Source organism: Hippoglossus hippoglossus, chromosome 24, assembly GCF_009819705.1.
Source record: "Hippoglossus hippoglossus isolate fHipHip1 chromosome 24, fHipHip1.pri, whole genome shotgun sequence".
Taxonomy (NCBI): domain Eukaryota; kingdom Metazoa; phylum Chordata; class Actinopteri; order Pleuronectiformes; family Pleuronectidae; genus Hippoglossus; species Hippoglossus hippoglossus.
The window spans coordinates 12,975,547-12,994,229 of NC_047174.1; the positions used below are offsets into that span (position 1 = coordinate 12,975,547).

Consider the following 18,683-nt stretch of genomic DNA (forward strand, 5'->3'; position numbering starts at 1 on the left):
CTGTGTACATGAAGTACCAAAATATTTGGTTCTGCTACGCTGAGTTTATTCTGCATGTTCAGTAGGGTCACCCTGTGGCCTCATCGGCGCCTGTCTCAGCTCAATCACCCCCCTCTCCAGTCCTTGAGAAGCCCTCTCAAACTGCTGTTGCCAAAGGGGGGCTGTGTGTGTGTGTGTGTGTGTGTGTGTGTGTGTGTGTGTGTGTGTGTGTGTGTGTGTGTGTGTGTGTGTGTGTGTGTGTGTGTGTGTGTGTGTGTGTGTGTGTGTGTGTGTGTGTGTGTGTGTGTGTGTGAGAGAGAGAGAAAACACATCGCTTCCCAGCAGATGGTAGTTTCTCTGGCCATACTGTGCCACCAGCCAGACTGCCTTCCAGGGCCTGGCCATCTCCACAGCCAGCCCAGCAGGCTACTGGCAACACATCACCCTTCTGACAAGATCCTTTTTATGGATTAAGGGTCCGCAACATGTCTTCAAATGCAGGTCAAACCCCTGCTTTCTCCTGCCACTTGAGTCCATTCTGTGCTCAACAAAGACACCAAGTAGTGATACACAGGTCACAGTACTTTATACAGTAGCTTCATACAGTTCATTTTTCTGTATCAGTGTAGGCAGCTCTCAAATGGAGAGTATGTGAATTAAGATGGAACTGTCTGTAGATGGTGTTGCTGAAATGGCCAGCATTTTGTTTTCATGTGCACACACACACACACACACACAGAAACACACACATGCATGCAAAGCCATGTGTATTCCCTCTGTGTGATGCAGAGAATTCAGCGTCAAATCATTGGATTTTGTCGACAATTCCTCCAGGACTTCCCGACAAATTTGGATACGAGGCTTTTTTACGCCCAAAACATCCATCATTCCGACCCGCTAACGTAGACACAACTAATTCCACACACGTGCGCACATCAGAGCATAAACACACAAGCTACAATCCACACCTTGTTACCCTGATTGGAGGCTTGCTGGTACATATAGACAAGTGAAAATGCAATCTTTTCCCAGTGCGAGTCCCCGCTGTTTGTATTCAGACTGTTTGTAGGGGAGAAAACAATCATGACGCGCCTTGTAAAAACCTGGCTGTCAGCATGTGAATCAACATGTGAATGACCCTTATCAAATTTGCTTTGGAATAAATTCGGGTGGAAAGCTGAATCCATTTCCATTCATGAATGCCAGATTTAATGGCTGGACGGCCAGAACTGGCACAGGCGGGCCTGTCTCTTGGGCTGCGGCCCTCAGGACTGTCTGTGTGCGGTTGTATTTGTGTGTGTATTACTGTGCATGTGCATGTTTTGTTTGTGCATTCAGCGCCTGTGTGTGCAAATGAATCCCTTTTAGCATACATTTTAGCCGGAGGTCAGCCTGAAGGTTGAGAGCAGCGTTTTGGACTCTAGCTTTCTCCCACCAAGGAATGGACATGTGTGATATTGTAAAGGTGCTGGTGCATGAGGAAGGTGCTGGTGCTAATGTGGGGATGCATGGAGTGATAACAGGAAAAATGAAAGGTGTTTGGAATGCCTTGTGTGTTGAACCATGCTAATGCCCGTTGTCCTTTTTTTGTGTTTAACCTTGAGGCAGAGGAGAGTGGCAGTTAGAGAGACATCCATCTGGCTCCGAGAGATGAGTTCAGCTCCTCATGCTGCTATTCTCTGTGAGAGTGAATGGAGAGCACAGTGTGAGGCCTGCTGAGAGACGGACAGACAGGGCAGGCTGAAAAATGAGATGGACTGATAGGTAAATAGGAGGATAATGATTCAGAGGCAGAGTGGAGTGAGGCATGTCTTTCTTCTCGACCAGACAACGGCAGAGAGAATGCACTGGAGAGAGTGAGGGGAGTAAAAAAACACACATTCAGACATATTTTTCCTGTCGTGTTGCTGGCGGTGTGTGCACATTTCTGATGCCTTTGTGTCTTTATCCTTACGTGTGTACATATGTGCGTGTCGCCGGGGCTGTGTGTACCTCTGCCCTGCTAAGAAGCTCCCATGAGGCAGCATTGTAATCCTGCTGTGTGACACGAGCTCTCTGTAGAAGAAGGCCTCAACCAAGGCTTTTCTCTTTGTGCGATTATCTGCGCTTTTCATGTACAAGCCACACATTATTCCCACAAGCTATTAGAGCTATGGAGAATCATACTTACAGGCTCCCTGCAGGCAGACGCACTTCAGTTTGTGGTTTTAAAAAATGGAACAGGAGAACAGTGAAATGTGTGCGGTAATGATCTGAAAGAATACGATGAATATCCACAGAACTGCCTGCAATCACCAGCAAAATGTGCTACAGGAGGCATCTGATGCAAATGTGAGCAGAAACCGAACTCTTTCTTCTCCTGATAGTACTCAGAATAAAGTAGCACCTGCAAGTGTCCCCATAGTGGGTGTTTTACTCCCTGGCATGTTGCCACAATCAAGGTTCAATGACAAGAAGCTCTGATGATGATAAAAGGGAACCAGCTTCCAAAATTCCATCAATAATGCATGCAGAATTTGTTTGTGCATATGCTGACTTGTGTTTTGTGCCCCAGAGCTTGTGATACTGACAATGTTTTAAAAATATATCAGTGGATTTTTCCCTCTGTGTGCTTAAATTCTGCTTATCGCACCTTGCTTCAGTTGGCACCTAGCAAAGCAGATGCCACATAGTCCAAGCTAACAAGCTGTTGTAAATCAATCTCGCTCAGAGCGCTGAATATTTATCGTACAGTCCAAACACTGAATGCGATCCAGATAAAGCCTGTGAAGAGGAATTTGTGTCCATTCAGACTGAGAGGACATGATTCAACTATTTTGTCACGTTGCCTCAAAAATCTCTTAAATGAGTTGAATCCACAAATCTCTCAACAGAAATAACTAAATAATGTTCATAAAGCTTGGAGCGAAAGATCACTCCTTTGTAGAAATAGCTGTGTGACAAACTCACGATGCACTCTGGCTTTTTGTACACTTTTTTTATCTTTAAAAAAGTTTGGAGAGAACATGTACAGGGGTTAGGGTTACATCATATTTATAGGTCCATAATTCTTTGGCCGTTGTGCAGAATGAAGTGAAAGTGAGTGTTGGCATTATCTCTCAGAGAGAAAGTTATTTTCTACAGTTTTTAGAGCTGCTCCTGGCCTTAGCCCTTGATAAAGATCTGCTAGGGGCTCTGCCTACCTGAGTGTGAGCCATGTAAACCATTTTCAAATATCAAATATGATTCATACTATTTGTTTTGTCTGAATACTTGATGGTCATTATTTACATCCATATGACCCAATATGGCTAATTTATCAACAGCTTAGATTCAATATTTGATCAGTAATCACATTGATTTCCATCTTGCATTAGTCACAGTTGTAAATAAACCTTGACTAAGTAGTGAGTAGTGTCATCACAGCCTTTTATTGACTGGACTGGTTTCCAGAGGAGGTTGCTGCTGGGAAGCACAAGTTCCATTTCATACTCATGCATATGAATATGTGTTCATGTGCAACTTTTCAGAGATACAGTTCATGAACACAGTTAACAGGCACTAGACCATAGCACAGTGAACATATAGCGCTGGGAGAGGCTATATAGCAAAACACAGATAAACCAGGAGATTCACTGCTCCGCTCAGTTTACAGAACAGACCGACTAGAGAGATGTGCACAGCGCGTCAACCAAATGTTACTGTTATTTGCAGACATCAAATGTTTACAACAATTGCTGTTCCCCCAATTTACTCTTATGGTTTTCTCCTTTGTGTGACCAGAGGGATAATTTTGCTTCATAAAAATTCTAAACATCAATACCTGGTTTGACATGAAGGGTAGACAGGGCCCTATGCAACGTGCCTAAGTGAGCATACAGGGCTGCATTACTCTGATTCAAGCTCTCTTGGGTGCCGTCTGGCGGCCATGTTGGGCCCTTGGCAGGTTCTAAGTTTGCTTCTGCATCAGGTAGTTATGATGGAGTTATGAACTATAGCTCCACTTCCTCTGCTGTCATCCAGAGTGATGTGGACTGTGACAATGCTTCCAGGAGCCAGGCAGGAGAGACACATGATGGAGCAAGAACCAGAGCCTTGTAGCTAAAAGCCTGGAAGGTGCCATGTGAGGAAATAGTCTGATTTGGCTGCAGCCCTAGTTAGCAGCCAATGGACTCTGGACTTTATCTACATGTGAATCAACCCACTTAGGGGAAAGAGAGATCAAAATAAACCTGACAAAGTTGGCGTGGAGATAAGATCTGATCTCCCATGTTAACAGATCCTTCTCCATAACAACTGAGCAAACTCAATCCACTAATGGAGCCTGTGTGACACGACTGAAACCTTTGAAAAAGATTCAGTAAGTGCATCTTGAGTTGCAATTGCTTTACGCAGGCACATGAGTGTTTACCACAAGGCTCTATTATTGATTTGTACATGTTTCACAGGATTTGTCTACCCTACATACAGTGATAAAATACTTATATCCATAAAATGCAGTAGTACTTTTGCAGGATATTAATGGTGTTGTGGCAATTGTGTAACAATAGCTGGAGACAGTGTGTTATCTCCAGAGCAAATGGGAAAGTTCTGTCTTCAGGCAGAACCTTTGTTAAAGATTCATATGACTTTTGCCATGAATTGGTTTCCAGAAATGTAGAAGGACGAGTGACAATGCGATAAAGTCTCACCACTCTGCTCTTCTCACCTCCCCACAGTTCCCCTTTTTTAAAAACACCTCTACTTTTAGATTCTCTCCCATGCATAAAGAAACAGGCCCCATTTTAGTAACAGCAGCTGTCCAGCAAAATTTACTACAGCCGGGGGGGAGTAATGCCCACTTATCTCTCTTGTACACAAATGTAGTCGATTTACAGGAATGCCTACTTGCTATTCAATATTTATGGTCAAATAAAATGGCAGGAATGGAGGTTTGAAGGCGGAGGAGGCCGGGAGGGAACCGATGCTGAAATATGCATGAGTGCACATGTGCAGCACTGGCTATTTTGACGTGCACCGAAGGGCTGTGCTGAACTGAGTGAAAGCTGAGTCACCCAGAGGAGGAAGTATTGGAAAATGTAGGGGACACTTAGGTGACCACTCAGATTTAATCAGAGATTTTCACTCCCAGTTTAGCTCATACTGAAGACCTGCGGTTGTGCAATCTGAATGTAAAGTGCTAAGTGCAGGGCGTTGTCAAAGGAGAATGTTGCTCTCACGGTTAACTTTATTTCTGAACAAAGTTGACATACAGTAAGTCAGAGATGTCTTCTAATTTTTCTGCAAACGACCTCTCAATAGACTAAATCAGATTTTAAATATTAAACACAAGGTGAGGAAGAGGTGGTTGTGTAGATTCGGGTGCTACAAACATTTATATGGACACCAATATTCAGATATAAACCAGATTAAGTCAATTGTCTGAATAAGATACTGCCAGGTTAACAATATTTTCTGAATAACTAAACCCGATTAATATCGTATCTGGAATAAGCAATAATGCAATGAAGACATCAGGAGTATTATGACTTCAGGCCCATTTTGTAGGGATATAAATATATCTTTATTCCATTAAAATGTCCTACTGGAGTTTTCACCGCATTTTACAACGTTGTCATGTGTAGCAAGTTACTCACGACTTGACGATACATACTCTGGATTTGAGTGTAAACAAGATGAGAAAATAATGAGTACTTGAAGCTAAGTTTTGCAAAATTAGAAAGAAAACACTCAAAGGTTTATATGGTAGTATTCTGTAATAATTAAAGTATTTCAAGTTGTTTTCGGACGTATGATGTAGTGGACGAGATATTGACCTGCATCTTAATCAGACTAGGCTCTGTAACATTTAAACTTGGAAAACGAATGACATATTCTATCAGCGATTGCAAATTCTGAGTTTGCAATCCTTCCACTCAAAACCCTGCGCTAGCACTCACACATCCCCTGCTTGATCTTAGATTTCTTGCCCCCCAGCTTCAGCTCTCGTCTTTGCATAAAAAGTCTGCTCTTGAACTTCCTGCGCTCCAGAGCTGGTGCCGGAGCTCAGGAAATCTATCGAAGCAACAAAATATCTGAGACCAGGCGCATTTGAGAACAAGTAGAGCAAATCTAAGCACAAGCAGGGTATATTTAAGTTTTGAGTGAAAGCGTTTTGAAATTCTGAATGTGACATCAATAACTAAAAGACCACGCTCTTAAAGATGAAAAAAAAAACGTATCAGTGCGATGCTTCTTTTTAATTTAAAAACTGTTAATGGTATCGATTCAGTTCTCTCCATTGAAATGATCTAACTGTTAATGAATTGCTTTTCATTCATTTCAAATTTAACCTTCATTAATGTAAGATTCCTTATTTTTTTACTCAGGTTCATTTTTATTTGCTGCTGTTTTTGGGGATAGTTGAACTACACTTGATGTTGGCTGAGAAGAAAAACACTGAAACGACAACACACTGTGATTGTAGCGCAGAAACCACTTTGAGTGCCCTGCTTCACTCTCTTAAGTGCTATCACACATCTCACAGAGGTACCAACCTGACTAGTCACTTACCAGCTCAATATAAAGTGAATGAATAAAGAGATGGGGGGGGGGAGGGGCATGGAATAAGGCAAACAGTGTAACAGTGCTAAGTTGAGTTTCTTCTAGATGGAGAGAATCATTAAACACTTCATGATTACAGCCCTAATCAACGATTAGTGCTCAGCTCCTCACGGCCCTAACCTTCAGATCTACTCCAACCATCAAGTCTACATTGTAACATGGACCATTTACACTCAGTCGTCATTAAATAGGGGCAATGGGCCAACTTCAAACTTTGATTCATCACATCCTGTGGTCGGTAAAGTTTATCTGCACCGCACCAGAGTTTCAATCGGCCACAAGGTCCAATTTTGTGGAGCACTTATTCAGCCCAATCCTTTTTTTTTTTATTCCACAGCACTGAAAATTACGTGTGTGGGCATTTCCCAAAATTTAACATCTAAAATATTTACAGAGACATTTTCATGAAATGAAATCAGCTCTGGCTTTGCAGTGAAGAACAGCTAGTTCTGCCATGGTTGTGTTACACTTTCTTGAACTGAGGGGAGAATATATTTGAGCAGGATGAAGGGAAATGGAGAAGAGCAGTTAATCCAAATGCTTATCCACTGTCACCTGTGACAGCACAATCCCTCCCTCAGAAGTGTGTGTGTGCATGCGTGTGTGTGTGGATACTACTTTCTACCAGCTCTACTGGGGATGTCACGGCGTACAACTGTGTCCACACATGTTTTCACTGCCTCACATGTATATTTGAAGGAGAATATGTGTCTCCTTATAGAGACACTCGCTTCATGGCCTCCACTATATTTCATTAACCTTACACTGTGTATGTTGGCTTTAGGAAATTCAATGTTGGCATTTATGTGCTGGATGTATACTGTGATGCGGAGCTGAGCCCAAATGGGAAATAAGTGTGGGTTGTTAGTGATGCCGTGTATTATCTTTGTATCCATAAAGGTCACAGATATGCAGCACACCACATTATGATGATTTCCACAGTTTCCACGCCAGTACTACTGAATTCTAAACAACATGATTGACAGGCAGTGCCTTGGAGAATAGGAATATATATAGGATACAAATATATAAATGCAAATGGACTTTTTGTTGAAAGGGTGGAGTGTGACATGATTGTATTATTTGACATGCGTCACAAACAGGATCCTCTGCCCGCCGACTCAAACGGGAGGAGGCGGATCACGTCAAGTAGACATGTGTCGTTCGTCTCTTCCCCCGAACGTGCGGCTCAGCAGGCATCACGATGCCTTGCACATTCAATTTCCTGTGTTTAAATCTGACACACAGGTTTTGTTTTCATTTTGCCTTTACCAAACTGAATATGATAATGTCACTTGGGAATTGCTAGATGAAAAGATTTCCATGGTGCCGTCAGCTTTTTTTTGCCCAGGAGATGAATTGAACAGTAGGCGCAGGGGTTGGAAACAATACAGCATGCATTATAATGAAATCATCTTCTTTCTGCTGTTCAGAGAAGCTATGCTTCGAAAATGGAGTCGCAAACCAAATTGGATTAGGAATGGTGGATATTTTGCTTGGTATCTCTTCAATTTCAGAGTGTGCATGTGTGTGTTTTCGTGCAGGTTTGTGTGTGTGTGTGTGTGTGTGTGTGTGTCTTTGTGTGCGTTCGCCTGCTCCAATGCTGTAAGTTTCTTCAGTCCACAGCTATCAATATTCATGTTGGATCAAAGCATCTGTTAACTTCTCTGTTTGACCCCTCCGCTGCATCAACAGCTAAAGTTTCATTTGCTTCTTGAAAAGAACAGTCACAGTTGTCATATCAGCGACTACACTTACACTTCAGGTTCAAACCACTGTTACAATTTCACGACCTAGGTGGTGAGGTAACACGCATGAGGGAAAAAAAAAATCGTTCTCTGCTCAGATCAGTTATTTCAGGTAGCTGTTACACAATCCAGTCTTTCACTGTGTGTGTGAAGTGTGCAAATGCTGAGCAAGTATGAATCACACAGACAGAGTTACACCGCGTTCACCGGAGAGGTGCATAACGGCACTTTACGGCACAAGTGTGGACATTAAACAAAATAAAATTGCTGAGAAAAAATCTATTTAAAAAATCCATAAAACCCCATCTTTGGGATTACTTCTCAGAAATTACATCAATAAAACAAGGGCGGCCATAACCTACAGTGAAGGTCTCAGGGTTTGTTGTTGCAGTGTGTCGAAGACTTGCAGAGAAAAAGAGGATTTGTTTACAAATGTAAATCTAGCTTTAACGAAATCGATTTTTCTTCCACAGCTTTGAAAAAGGGACGATTCTGGATCACTCCTGACCCCTACCACAACGACGACAACATCCAGATTGGACGTGAAGTCAAGATATCTTGTCAGGTATAGTCAAAAAAAGTACAAGCACACAGGTAGTTAAAATAGGTCACATTTCAGTGTAATACACATTAGGTAATGAATGTTCTAGGTGGAAGCGACCCCACCAGAGGAGCTGACGTTTAGTTGGCTGAAGAACGGGCGTGGGCTGCGGAGCTCGGAGCGTATGGTCATCACCCAGACGGACCCTGACATCTCCCCAGGGACCACCAACCTGGACATCATAGACCTCAAGTTCACCGACTTCGGCACGTACACCTGCGTGGCCGCTCTGAAGGGAGGAGGCATCCCCGAGATCAGCATCGACGTCAACATCTCATCCACAACTGGTGAGCCTCACACCCCGTTGTGTCAGCAAAGCATCTACACACCTCCCCCAACATATTTTACACACACGCACACACACACTGAAAATCACTATTGTAGGAGTAAAGTAAAACATTATAGTTTCTTAGGCTGTCCGACTAGAACATTTTTAAAGGAAACACAGTTTTTGCTGTCAATCCTGTCAGTTTTAATATAATTTGAATTGAATTGTGTCCAGTCAGGTTAGCATAGCCAATTCTTTGGAAGTAAAAACTGACACTGTAAATAGTTATTTATAATATAATATATTTTATTGCTGGACATGAGAGCAAGTAAACGTTTTCAAGTAATAACACAAATAAAAAATATGAACCTGGATATGAGCATAATACACCTCCTTTAAGTTGGAATGTAACAGAATGGTAGTAATAATAAAAAGTTTTATTTATTTCTTTAGAGGGGCAGTTCATCCAAATTCTCACAGATTTTCTTTCCCAATGAACCTCTAGTGGTTTCTAGTAGTGTAGATGCTGATGTTTTCTTTGTAGTTTCAATTTTTCCGGAAAATAATCTCACGTCAAAATGACAAGTATCTTATAGCCTCTGCAGATGAAACCACAACTACCTGCAGTGAGCGAGAGAGGGATTAGGGTGAACTGTTCCTTTAAAGCTTTTCCCTGGACGGCCTCCACAGGTTAGGACTGTGTATGTATATCCTCATTAGACTATTGTTAACTGCCAGATTCAGTTCCAGTATTCTGTCCAAGGCTGAAAACCACTGCATTCTACTGTGTTTTCAGTTCCTGCACGCAGCATTGTGTTACAGCACCACACACTCCATTGACTGTTTAATCTTATTTCTCTGAACCAAAGCCGACTCCGTCAGTCCAACTAATCAGAGACTAAACATCCATCGTCCTTCCATGTAATTGGCTGCTTCCACCACTGCTCCGACTAACATTTGTATACGTGTAGAAAGCATGTTGATAACACAACATATCAGTCCACCCTGTCCACTGAGCTATATAATTTAAATTGCAATCATGGCATGCGGAGAAGTCTCTTTGAAACAGAGCAGTGTTGCGGCGGCCTATCCCTGTCTTTTTTTAGATCCTCTGCTTCTCTATTGTAACATCAGTAATAATCAAATCCCTCATCCCTCAAAAATAATCAAAGGTTATAATCAGCTGTCAAATGTTTCCATCTGCTCGAAAAGCCTGGAACAACTTGAGAGGCAAGAAATAGAGAGCTTGCATTTAGCACAGTAAACAACATGTTCTTCGACAGGCCGGAAATGCAGTGGTTAGAGAGACAAAGAGGGAAAACGTGTAACAGCACAGGAATGGTGGTCTTTGTGCGTACGAGCAGAAAACCAGTGGTTACGTTCCAGTGTCACCATGCATTACCTCATCACCCATCGACTCCACTGAGGGACGTGACCCCGAGCAACACGACGCCTCAGAGATGCCTCGATCGGGAGTTTCCTGCTTGCTCACTCATCCCTATCCAGATCTTCTATGTGTGTGGTGTTGGGGGGGTGGAGTGGGGGGTCTCTCATGGGTTGTTGTTGCGGAAGGCGATGTAGATATGTGTTTTTGCTTTGAATTTTTACCAGCGTGTGTTCACTACCAATAAGTGACTTTTTGGGGTTGTGTGATGTTGTGCGACTTGTGATCGCAAGCTTTAGTTCCCCTTATATGCTCACGCTGCACGCACACACATTGGCAGACACACTCCTACACCTTCTTCTTCTCTCGGCATCTTGTTTTTCACACACCTCGCCGCCACTCACAGCGTGAACATGAAAGCCGCATGTCAACCTTGGATGCATAATTATTGTTAGATAATCCTTTGATAATCCCCGACGCTATAAAACAGTGGGATCAATCGTATCCGCCAAGATTGTTTCCTCATTATCTTTTAAGTGGTGCGGCCTCTTATTTTGGAGTGCCAGGGCGACACCAATGCATTCACACAGACCCTTTAATGTTTAAAGAAAATAGTGTTGTCTGAGAAAATAAGTGAGGAAATGAGTATGCAATTGTATGAAATGAAAGGTCTCATCAAGGCTTAGATGTGATCTCTTCTTATGCTTGTATTGTTCACGTCAGATGTGCAGGTATGAATTATAAAAAAAAGTGCTCCTTTGTCATAGAGCTGTCCCTGTCATTGGAAATAATGTATTGAGTTTTGCTTCTGCCGGTTACTATTCCTGCTGCTTTACCAGGATGCGACTGGGCTGTTTTGCTGCTGAATGCCTGTTATGCGTGATGTTTCTTTCCATCAGATTGATGCCATGAATCAAAGGAGTGTCTTCGCTAAGCGGAACACTATAGCGCTTGTGTACTAAAGCGCCGTGTGCCTCTGCCTCGCCTTACGCCTGCAGCTTGTTTTGGGGTGAATAAGCCCCGTTTTTGTTCCTCTGCCTGTTCTCCTGAAGGGAGAAACCCAGAGCCGCAATTAGACGTCTTAATAAAAGCGTTTAGAGAAGATTACACCGTAGGTCTGCCAGCGTTTTGTGCTGGGGAAGTGGTTGGAAAGCGATTGAGCCGAAAGTGTAGAGTCTGAACGCTTCGTAGCTCGCTCGCTGTTCCAGCGTTGGCCCCGGTTCCAGATTCCAAACACTAGCTTAGTCCCAGCCACAGCAGGGCCTTGATAAAAGAGAATATTTATTACACCCATTTCTTTCAGCTTTTGATGAACACAGATTTCAATACGTTTCATGATTTCTCCCTTTTGCAAAACAGCACTAATATTTACTATCGTGACACACTCATTAAGTTAGCGACTTCTCTTCTCGTCAGGACTTCCAGAGATTGCGAGGCTAATGCTTATTTATGAGCGGGGTCTGGAAACGAGGACACAGACCTCCCCTTTGGATACTGTCAGGATTAAGAAGCACAAGACAAAGGAACAGTCGAGAAGAGTTACGATCATTAGTGTCAAACATAAAACATCCCATAAACTTCTAACAGGGTGGAGCCGATTAATCCTCTCATTAGCCTGTGTGTTTAGTGGGTGTGTCTCGCTCGATTATTGCCACTCTACGTCTGTGGCAAAGAAATGTTATTTGGTATCTGTCTTGAAATACCATTGGGACCATCTCAGAGATTCTGATAGCATGTGGAGTTATTGTAGATGGATTTCTGACATTTAAAGCCAGTTTTCAACTCCAATTCACAAAGCTGACACCCACTCGGTGCACTCGATGTCTGTAATTATTATAAACACTGGATTCTGCCATCTCTGTTAAAGAAACCCACATTACAATCTTGCAGTCGTGACGATAACAGTCCCCGTTGATGCATCCCAGCGTCAGCACGCAAACAGCGGCTCATCTCTGGTGTGATTGACGATCACAAAGTAAGTATCTGGATTGAAAGTCACCTCTCTCTGCTCGTGAGGCGGATAAATCCCTCCATGATGAGCCCCGCAATTAGCACCCAGTGTTTCTGTCAATTTCAAGAATCACTGCAGTTAATGAATTAAGCAAATCAATTAACTTCGCAGTTGATTAAAAAATATGAGCTGGTTTAATAATCACAATGTACAGGCAGTTTTTTTGTTTTTTTTCTGAAATGAATTTGAGTCATCTGAAGCTCACAGCAGACTTGCTCATCTCTCGTCTATTCCCCTTCCAACCGTTGTCTGGTTGACTCTGATTCACCGTGAGCTGCCATCGTCCGAGTGACCGTGCCACATGTGAGTCTAATAGGGACTGCGTGGCCGCTGGCGGTCGACTGTGCTGATGTGTTTGTTTCTGCGGCGAATTCACTGACCCCGTTAAAGAGAAACCTGGTCCGCGTCCTGACTCACCTATACGGAGCAAAAGTTCAACTGCTGTTTGGTCCCCGTGAGTGGACACAAATTGTTGGTTGTGATATCCCACCCGCTGAGGAGGTTATGTTTTATGTTTGTTTGATTGTGAGCATGATTACACAAAACTACTTAACAGATTCCATGAAACTTTGAGGAGGGGTGGGGCGTAACCTTAAGAAACCATTAAGTGTTGGAGCAGATAAACAGGCTGATCTAGGAATTTCCTATAGGTTTCTTAAACATGGCGAGATAGGACGTTAACCTTGAAGGAAATGTTCACGCTCCGAGTGTCCTTGTACATCCTTTATATTTGTACATGTGGAGTTTTCACAGAATTTCACATCCGCAATCCAAAATGTTCGATATATAAAATCACATATGAAACCCAAAAATATGTTTTCAGGTGCAGAATAAAGTAATGAGCTGCAAAGTGGGCTAAAATGGTCACATTTTAAAGCCGTAGAGCCAAACATTGGATAAACAGGCCAATTCAAGTCCCAAAATGGTCCCAAGCTGTGAACTGGGAATGAACAGGCCTAACAGCTGTCCCACAGCTGGGAAGCTGTCCTGACAAATCTGCTGCATGACAACAGTCGATGCCACAGCCATGCCACTTCTATAATGACAGCCACATAACCACCTGGCTGCATATGTCAGCAGAACATACTTTGCAGAGGAGGGTTATGGATGTCATTACTCTGTAAATACAAACACGCACATTCATAGAGGTTTGGTAACATTAAAGGTTGATAGGCGTTTTCAGCTGCAGCTATACTGTGATGAGTGTCCGCTTTGTGCGAAGTCCATAAAATATGTTAATAAGACGGGATAACTCAGTACATTATGCACAGTGTACCAGCATCCAGCCTCAACTGCACCACCTGAAGTCATGCTTTATGGAGGTGGCCATCTGGGAAATCACCTCCCAGTCCAGCTGGGAAAATCTGGAAGGCAAACACGAACAAGAAAGACTCTCCCTCCCTCATTAGCTACTATCGAGGCCCCTTGAGCGATATACATAAACTCTGGTCCTTTTGGACTCCTGCTCACCGCTTAGCAGCAGAGAGCGTGGTGCTACTGGAGGTGTGTGTTTGTGCATTTCTAAACTGGGGCAATGGCCATTTCTTTATGGTTGGGTAAATGTAAAAAAAATACTAGCATCATTACAGAGAGCAGTGTGGTCATAAATCGGATTATAGCCAATGAGAGTGTTGGTATTTAAAGCCTGCCGCTGCACAATCTCACTCACATGGATTCATGGTTCGTGTGATTGATCGTAAGACAACTTATAAAATCTCAGGGGAGCAGCATACAGCTCAAACACATGCACACACACAGCAGTATGTCAGTGTGGTCAGCAATCTGCCGCTGCAGTCTGTCATTGCACTAAGCCAATTTTAACACATCTGTAGACATTTATTACACTTCAGCAACTTGTTGTACGGATGCTTGTCTGCACACACATACCAACACACAGATTCACAAATGTGGCCACAATGGACCAACAGGACCCTTCTCTATGTCCCAGAGGTCCAGAACTCAGAGGAGACAGACTCCTGTCACATTGTGACCAACTCATTGTCCTCAAGCTGTCTAAACACACTCTCACACATACATCCGCACACTCTGCAGGAGTTCCAGTAGTAGAGAGAGCTGTTGCCATGGTGATGGGAGTGATGTCACAGCACTTACCAGAAAAGGGGGCAGCGGGATGTTGTTTATTCTCAAAGACGTCAGTGCACACAACTCTGGCTCTCATTGCTGTAAAAGAAATGCAAAGTGCCAGGTATTTCTATGTTTTGCAGTCAGCTCATACTGCAGTGTGTCTGCTGTAGCAGACACAGTGATGGCTGATGGATCCCGCTGACAGGCTCCAGCAATCAGCCTCTACACTTGGAGATTTGTTCCAGCTGAGACCCCTGAGATGTGTGGGGCTACTGAGACCAAGCAAGGAGGTCCAGTCCCAATTTTGGACTAAAAAGCACACAAGCAAACATACACATGCACACACACCATTCTTTTCTGTCAGCAGCACCAACGAGAGGCATCCTGTTGGGGAACCGAGGCAGGATCACAGCACGGCCTCACCCGTGGGCGAGAGGGGAAACGCTCCGTCATAAACACATACACACACAGAGGCATAAAGCCACGTAAGCGCACTCTACACAAGCATACGCACACAGCGGGCTTGCCCTGCAGGCATCACTGGCATTTGGATGGCTTTGGCACAATGAGAGCACAGTGAAGACCAGTAGCAGGCTCTCTACCACACAGAGCATCTCAGTGGTCAGTCTCACACACAGAGGCAGGGTGTTCACTTGGAAATAGCGAGCGGGAGGAAGGACGAGTTACAGAGTAAGCAAAAGAGAGACGGTCCGTGTGTGTCTGTTTGCGTTTGCGTGATGGTGCGGAGAGAGACAATGGCAGCGGATGGCCTGCATTTGTGCTGCCAAACCCAATAGGCAGACATCTGTAACTGCCTGCCTCATCTGGGGAGAGGGCCAGGTGTAATGATGGCAACTTGGTGAATACACCTCTCCTCCGCTCGCTAATGGATGCTTGCTGCTATCCTCCTACCCTGCTGCTGTCAAATCACCATTTCACTGTTTGGACCCAAGGAATTGTTTGAAAGAATTGGAGAAAAATACGCTGTGGAAAAGAAATATGTCAGCTCTTGACACCTGGCTAGCTCAGCCAATACGATGTGTGAATACCAATCAGCAAATGCAGGAGAACGAAATGAGTGTCTGCTGTCATTGTCTCTGCGGAGATCATTTTTGCTGCTCCTTTGGTGCCAAATAGCATTACCAAGATTTATCTGTGAACGACCAGTCCCCATTATCCCATACCCATGACAGCAGCATGTTTATGCATCACATACCTGAAGAGGTCTCAAACTAGCTGATGAGCCGCCAAGGTTTCGGTAACAATGGCTGAAAAGGCAAATCTTCCTCTGTCGTAATTCAATGATTAAGAATTGCAGGATTTTCCATATTCACTGGAAATGGTTTAAAGGTGCAATGATCATTATTCTTATTTTGACAATGAATAAAATTAGTACTTGCATAAAAAGGGTCTCCCTAGAAGATGACACGTCCTCCCAGCTCGATGGAGAGTTTTTTTTCTAAATCGTCTTTCGGCTCATTGTTTTGTTTTTTTGCGGCCCACAGATTACGACTTTTGGTTCACTCTTATCATCGTTGCTCCAGACACAAGACGCAGCTATTTTTAGTGAAAAAGCTCTGATGAAACCAGTCCATCCTCCAAGTCCAACACTAACAGCAGACAGACAAAGTAAACAACCAGCTGGCAAAGGAAGTGGAGCATTTAGCAGCTGAGGAGACAGATTTCTTTATTGGGAGTTGGTGGAAAAGAAAAACTGAACCAAAAGAAGAGTAGGTCTTACATTCCGCCTGGTAGACAGGAAAACGCAGAAATTCCAATGAATGATTGCATTGCTCAGTGTCTGTTGGATGTGTAAAGCAGAAACTGTTGCTTAAATTTGGAGTTATCAAGTTCAAAGTTTACAATATGTCAGTGTCATGTTGTCCCCGTGCCTACGTGGGTTTTCTCCCGCTGTCTCCCACAGTCCAAAGACATGCAGGTTAAGTTAATTGGAGGCTCTGAATTGCCTGTAGGTGCGAATGTGAGCATAAATGTTTGCTTGTGATACGCTGGTGAACTGTCCAGGGTGTACCCCACCTCTCACCCAGTGTCAGCTGGGATTGACCCTCAAGGATACGTGGTATAGACAATGGCTGGTTGGAGTTTACTGCATGTTTCTGCTGCCTCCAAGTGGCCTGAACATTGCAGCTATTGTTAAGGCAGGTTTTATGTTCTATTTCCATGCATCTTTCAAAGACAGAAGATTTTATTTTCTCTGACATTAACAATCATTTAAATGTGCTGTTGGTTTATGAGTCACTGTTTGATCTTGCAAAACATTAGATTCAAGGATGCATGTTGAGCTTCCACTTGCTTCTACCAGTTTGATTCATCTCTGACTCACATACAGGTCAAGGTACTGGAGGTCCAGTAGTTTGAGTAGATTTGTACCAACTGACTCACTTAAGGGCAAAAGGAACCAACAGTTGCAGCATTGCGATGGTGGTGGGGTTGTTTCTTTTCACCCAGACAGAAAAGGGGTCAAATGAAATACAGCTGGACTCTATTTCGTTTTCTAGAGATTGCTGGAGATTTCATCACTATTAAACTTGAATGTGGCTTGACTTCATTCCAGCTCCAGCATTGTTTGGGCAGAATGACAGTGATTGGAAAATCATCAGGGAACCATGACACGGTTTCATCACCGCTGAGGAGATTTTCAATCCTCAAATTGCTGGCTGGAAACTATTTATGGGAGCAGGAGTAGAAAAAAGTCTTGGACCCTGCTGTTGGTTTGGACTTGCACAAAAATACATTACCACACACACACACACACACACACACACACACACACACACACACACACACACACAGCACTCTAGGAGCCGATGCAATTTGCCAGGTTTACTAATTAAACAAATTTACTTGGCCAGCATGCTCGATGAGGAACCAGGCTGCCTGATCCAACCTGCTAGTTTTCCTGCTTTCCAAACTAAGAACACACACACACACACACACACACACACACACACACACACACACAGAGGCAAACCTACCACTCTGTCTTGCAATTTGGCACTTTTCACTTCTTTTATTATTCATTGCTAACTTAAATCCAGGCTCTAAAATGTCCGTTAAACAAGGGCAAAATATTTATTGGGTCATATTTTGTTACACGGCCAGCAATAATGCTATATCACCTTTGGGAGCATTCTGTTGTAAAGGCTCTGAATTATATGACGCTGTGGATGAGATTGAGTAGCTCCATAAGGACGGGGGCAGGGAAGTGAAAAGCTGCAGCGAGATGGCATCGGTGGAAGTGGTGGTGACGTGATAAGAATAATGAATGTTGAGATGATGGTGGTGGTGAAAATGGGATGAGGATTAGACACTGATGCTGATTATTTTAATTGTAACGCTGATAATGATGATTCTATCTTAGAAGGGTAATGCGATGCCATTACTTAGGATGATGTGGAGAACATAGAATGTGTTTATTATACTAGTATTGGGTGGATCATTTTATTGTCTTACTTCAGTGAGTTAGGGCCATTGACTTTGTAAAAAGATGGACGGCACATCTCTGCCTTTTTAAGTCATCCAGAAATGAATTTAAATTACTCAGAATAGAATTTGACCATCTTGAGCATGTGGACCCAGAGTCTGCTTTATAGCGATCTTTGAGAAAAATCTATTTGACATATACTAACAGATGTGTATGAGAGGGTAGGATTTATGACCTTTACTGCAGCCAGCCACCAGGTGGCGATGGAGATGCTTTGGCTTCACTTGTGGGAGCCGTCATGTCGTTCAGCCAAGTTACAGATTTACTTACAGGTTTGCAACCCATCAATTCCTTATCTTAGCTTAATTCCTCTACTCGAAACATAAGTGTACAGCAAGCAAAAGGCACAATTGGCACCAGTACCGTGCGGCAAGGGTTGGACATTGTCTTGGTATGCTCATTGTTGTAAGAGGTTGCTGGCTTCATGACTAGTTTCCAGAGACATAAGCACAAAGCCTGGAAACAGTGAGAACTGGGCCTGTCCAGAGGTAACAATATCCCTCCACGAGCACCTCTAAAG

General features: G+C 43.4%; 1 protein-coding gene across 4 annotated transcripts in view; it reads left to right on the forward strand.

Moving 5' to 3' along the window:
- The window catches only part of LOC117758502 (MAM domain-containing glycosylphosphatidylinositol anchor protein 2-like), a 169,004-nt gene that overhangs the window by 94,670 nt on the left and 55,651 nt on the right, over positions 1 to 18,683 (forward strand). For all 4 annotated transcript variants that reach the window (XM_034580228.1, XM_034580230.1, XM_034580229.1 and 1 more), the window contains exons 7-8: positions 8,783 to 8,874; positions 8,960 to 9,197. In XM_034580228.1, the coding sequence (XP_034436119.1) occupies positions 8,783 to 8,874; positions 8,960 to 9,197 (330 nt within the window). The remainder of the gene's footprint in view (positions 1 to 8,782; positions 8,875 to 8,959; positions 9,198 to 18,683) is intronic.